Raw genomic sequence first — 5,211 nt, 5'->3', positions numbered from 1 at the left:
GTTACCGACATCTGGTGAAAATTTCATGTCATTAGCACCTCTAGTAATATATTTACTGAGAAAAATGGTGACGTGTTCAATACTTATTTTACCCGCTGTAGAGGGCAGAACTTGTGGCAGGACCCTGTGCGCAAACTCTGAGGTCTATAAAGGAAAATAGATTGAAGGTGTGTGCGCACAGTTTTATACAGTAAATCTGACATTCTTTTTTTTATGAGAATGCCATTTTCATCTTTTGGCTGTATGTTCACTGTATGGCTGTATGGTTTCCACACAATCCTTTATAAATGAGACCCCTGGTCTTCTGAGGATGGATATAAAAACCATGATTTGTTCTTAAACAGTAATCAGCTGCAGGTGAACCATCACACTGAACTCACTGATTTGATAGCTTTAGCATTTGCTTATTTTAGCCATTGTGTAGCTGGTATTAGCTCTTATTTACTCTTGCTAGGTTTAGCCACTGTTTTGCTTTTATTGGCTGTTTATGTTTTGCTCGTTTTAGCTTTTAGCTACTGTTCTGCTGCTCAAGTTTTGTTTTGTTTATTTTGACTTTTAGCCAACAATCTGTTCATTTTAGCTTACTTTTAGCTTGTCAATATTGGCATCTGCTCCTTATTGCTTGGTCTTGCTCATCTTGCTTTTTATTTATTTTAGCTTATAGCAAAAGTTCTGTTAATWTTAGCTTATAGCTACAGTTCTGCTGCACAAGCATTCYGTTTTAGCTTGTTCAGCAGTCATTCAGCCCTCTCTTTCATAGAAAAGGCTAAAGGCTAACATTAGTCTCTCAGGGACATACTGTGTGTAGACCAGCTGAAAGGGGATCAGTGTGACTCCAGTAGCTTSAGGTTTTGTGGATCCTGGCTGCACACAGACAGCCCAGCTCTCAGGTGCACTCATTGGTTTTGTCCGATCTGACTAAGTTTCTTGTGTGAGAAGATATTTTCATCTTGTTACAGATGTTAGAGCAGATGTTGAGAGAAACTCTACTCACATTTTTGTCCTTCAGCTCCGTCTGACACGTCTGACAGAACCTGAAACCAGAGGACAGAACCTGAAGCTCCTCTACTGGACTTTCTGAAAAACTAAGTTTCTGATGCTACCTGCTGCCCYGATGCTCCTCTACTGGAGTCTCTATGAAGTCCTGGAGGGGGAAGAGGTGATGGAAGGACCTGGCCAGGTGGGGGGCAGACACTAAAGTAAGACCTGAGACACAACACAGACACACAATGTCATCCCTCTGGAGGAAACAACAACAACAAACAGTTTTTCTGCCCTGAAGTCCACAGACCACAGACTCTACACTCCACAGGGAGCTCGGTGTACTTGGCCTGGCATTGTGGACAGAAATACCCCCTCAGGGACAGGTCCGGATCACTGCTGCTGTCCAGATGTCTGGGGGACACACAGTAGAGGGATGACGTTAGTCAGGAAACACAGCAGTAAACACAGGTCAACACAGGGCTCAGGTTAGACCATGTTGATCCTTACGACATGCTGAACGAAGGTTTGACATCCTGGTCAGTCAGAGAGGCCACCGTGTGCTGAGGGAAACCTGACGGAACAGAAAATCATCTCAATATAAACTATCAATTGAAGTTAACTGAACCAAGGTCTAAACATTTGATAAAATGTCCTTCAGTCCATGAATACATCTAATGATTAGTTTCTGCAGAGCTTGTTAAAATTTACCCCCACTGTGTCATGAGATAATATACTGACAGACATGTCAGGACCCTAACAGCCCCTCTGTGGCAGCAGGGGTCTGTGTACTGACCCATGCGTATTAAAGAGCACTCTGATGAGGAGCGGGCAGGAGGAGGTTTGACATGTAGCATCAGTAGTTCTTTGAAGTGACTCTCATCCAGGATAACGTGGTACGAGCCGCCCGTCTCTCTGGTCAGCACCGTACACACCCGTACCTCCGCCGACAGCCCGATCACCGACACCCGCACCTTTAGAGACTTCAGGGTCTGATAGGGGAAACAGAGTCACAGAGTCCTGACCTCAACCCCATAGAACACCTTTGGGATGAATTAGAGCAGAGACTGAGAGCCAGGCCTTCTGTCCAACATCAGTATGTGACCTCACAGATGTGCTTCTGGAAGAATGGTCAAAAATCCCCATAAACACTCCTAAACCTTGTGGACAGAAGAGTTGAAGCTGTTCTAGCTGCAGAGGGTGRACCAACATCATATTGAACCCTATGGATTAGGAATGGGATATAATATAGTGTACCTTCACATTTGRTAAATACATGGTTGAGGTGTTGCAAATTTTATCTTTTAGCTGTAGTTTTGCTGATTTTGGCTTCTGTTCTGCATGTGCCAAATATTTTTAAACACATTTCAGGGAAGTTATTCAGTGTTCAGCATTAACACAGAAAATCTGCTGGTTTGTTTCTACAACAGAAGCTGTGAGAACCTGCAGGCCTGACTCTGAGCTGGTGAGGATGAGGGTCTTACTGAGCTCCTCACCTGCAGCTTACCTTGATGAGCTCATAGATGTTGGCGGGGTCACATGTGGTGAGGCTGCTGAGGATGATCAGGACCTCTCTGCTCGTGTGTCCTGGCATATGCCTTTATGAAAACATAAAACACCTGAGTGTCATTCAGCGATTTCAGAGACTGCTCAGATAGCAGGTCAGTTCTGAGCCCACCTGAGGGTCTGTAAGGCCAGGTTCAGAGAGTTGTACAGGGACGGCTCTCCCACACACGAGGTGTCCACAGCTTTCTTCAAAGCAGCCATGTGTTTCTTAGGATTTCCTGTTGAAACAGAACTGAATGAGCATCAAACCTGAAGCCTGAAGATCTGTTACAGGTGAAGATCTGAGAAGGTATGGTTATTGTGAGTGGGGATGGATAAAGAACAGATATGAGTGGGGGTCTCGTAAGTGGTCCCATTACTCTCCCCAAAAAATACACTGAGTTTTAATCAAAGCTTTGCGCCATTAGAAACACTCAGTGAGCTTCTCAGGATCCATAAAAGGTTCCTCAAGAATTATTTTCCTTTGACTGCTCAGAGCCAGGCAGTGGTCTAAGTAGTGCAAACAGGTCTGTAGTTCAATGCCACAGGCATCACACAGACCATTGTCATGGAGTCAGGTTGTGCCCAGTAAAGAGGGTAATGGTCATGTGCAGGGAGAGGTCTGAGAGGGTCCCAGACAATCTAAGCAATCAGAGTAGAAGGACCTCAGTCAGGGAGGTGACCAGGACCCCAATGGTCACAGTTAAATTCAGCTGATTGGACACTCAGCCTGTGGTGCTGTCATACGTTTTTGTGCAGTGCCATTTGTACAATCCTATGGTGGTCCACAGACTTGGACTTCATGTCTTGGCTTATACTATGACACACACAGTCTGCCCAGTCAGCTGATTTCATGAGAACTCCAGTTAGAGAAACACCTGACAAAGGGTCACTGGAAACAGGACCACCTGACATCATGACAAAGGCTTTAAATTTTTGTGAAGTTGTGTTAAAAATCAACAAAAACAGAATAAAATGATTTGGAAATCTGTTCCAACCAATATTCTATTGAATCCACTACAAAGATAAGAAGTTTAATGTTCAATAAGATAAACATTGTTTTTTTTTTAATCAAATATTCACTCATTTTGAATTTGATGCTGCAACATATTCTAATAAACCTGGACAGGRTCATGTTTCCCTCTGTGTTCCATCATYTTTCCTTTTAACAACACTCAGTAAGTGTTTGTGAACTGAGGACACTAATTGTTGAAGCTTKGTAGCTGGAATTCTTTCTCACTCTCTTTTGATGAATAACTTCAGCTGCTCAAYGGTCTGGGGTCTCTGTTGTTGTATTTTGTTCTTCAGAATGCTCCACACATCGTGAATGGGAGAAACAACAGAGAGGTCATCACCACCTCACTGACGTAAGTCAGATGAAATGTGATGAACCTTCAGACTCAAATAGCAGGAAGGACCTCTCTTCTGAGATAATCTCTTTATCCTGAGATTATGTTCCAGAACTGAACTGGATCATTTTCTTATAAGTTATTTTAAAGATTACGTTTGACATTATGTCTTCTGTTTCAATAAGGTCAATCAGCTACAGCATGAATACGCAAAAAAGAGAGAAAAAAATATTTATGAAATAAATTTTCTTCTTGGTTGACTTCATGGTTGTGTCATATACAGTATGACTGATGTGTGATCTGAACAGTGCAGATGTCAGGCTAATCACTGAAGTGTTAAAAGTGTTTAACATGTTTTCTTTTCTTTCAGACAACACTCTCCTTGAGAGACAGACTGTCTGTATTTTGTTAGAACTGTTGGACAGTGACACACACCCAGTGTATCTTAGATTAACCTTGAGAGAAAAACTCTATGACATAAATACAAGCACAGTGAAACTAGTCATGTCTGTCTGTCTTGATGTTCTTGTTTTTGTTCACATCGGAGAAAACATGAAAACTCGAAAATAAAAATTTTAAAACCAAAACAAGGATAAGTTAACCTGAGAAGCAAACTTTGTTTTATCTAGGGATGTTCCGATCCAGATTTTTTGGCTCCTGATACAATTCGATTTTTTTAATGATTAGTCTTTCCGATACCAATCTGATAGCTGTATTTCTTTATTTCTTTCCAAGTGACAAGGTTGGTAGTATTAAAGYGAGCCCTACTGCATGAGAAACATCCAGATTTCGCAAGATGCAGTTTCAGCATCATTGTTTTCCACTGAAAAGTGTTCCCACACTGTGGACATGGTTACATACTTGTGTGCGTCTTGACTTCTTAACAGCAGTTGTAAAGCATGATGATGCTGAAAACTGGATCGGCCTGATCACATGACTAAATCCAATTCTATCTGATTTTCAAAAAATGGCCATATCTGCCACCGATACCAATACTGAGTATCTGATCGGGACATCCCTAGTTTTAACTGCAAGAAATACTTGTTTTTTTTGCTTGAAGGAATTTGTCAGCTACAGGTCTGTCAGCAAAACAGATTCCAGATTCTGCAGACCTGTGGATCTCAATAAACCCTGGGAAGTCAGGATCTGCCAAACAGCCATGTAAGCCTGAGCAGGTACCAGTCCCGAGCAGATACAGCCGGTAAAATAAGTATTGAACACATCACCATTTTTCTCAGTAAATTTATTACTAGAGGTGCTAATGACATGAAATTTTCACCAGATGTTGGTAACAACCCAAGTGATCCATACATACAAAGAAATCAAACCATAAATG

The 5,211-nt window shown here is 42.0% G+C and overlaps 1 protein-coding gene across 1 annotated transcript in view; it reads right to left on the bottom strand.

The window, feature by feature from the left end:
• Positions 1-5,211, bottom strand: part of gtf2h2 (general transcription factor IIH, polypeptide 2) — a 14,055-nt gene that overhangs the window by 2,266 nt on the left and 6,578 nt on the right. Inside the window, exons 7-13 of the mRNA XM_014027680.1 lie at positions 2,660-2,765; positions 2,489-2,579; positions 1,778-1,973; positions 1,492-1,555; positions 1,292-1,395; positions 1,104-1,206; positions 995-1,034 (exon numbers count right to left, since the gene is read on the bottom strand). Of these exons, the coding sequence (XP_013883134.1) occupies positions 995-1,034; positions 1,104-1,206; positions 1,292-1,395; positions 1,492-1,555; positions 1,778-1,973; positions 2,489-2,579; positions 2,660-2,765 (704 nt within the window). The remainder of the gene's footprint in view (positions 1-994; positions 1,035-1,103; positions 1,207-1,291; positions 1,396-1,491; positions 1,556-1,777; positions 1,974-2,488; positions 2,580-2,659; positions 2,766-5,211) is intronic.

The sequence above is a fragment of the Austrofundulus limnaeus genome, unplaced genomic scaffold (genome assembly GCF_001266775.1).
Source record: "Austrofundulus limnaeus strain Quisiro unplaced genomic scaffold, Austrofundulus_limnaeus-1.0 Scaffold672, whole genome shotgun sequence".
NCBI lineage: Eukaryota > Metazoa > Chordata > Actinopteri > Cyprinodontiformes > Rivulidae > Austrofundulus > Austrofundulus limnaeus.
Note: the sequence above shows the minus strand (reverse complement) of the source record. Positions and strands in the feature narration are given on the sequence as shown.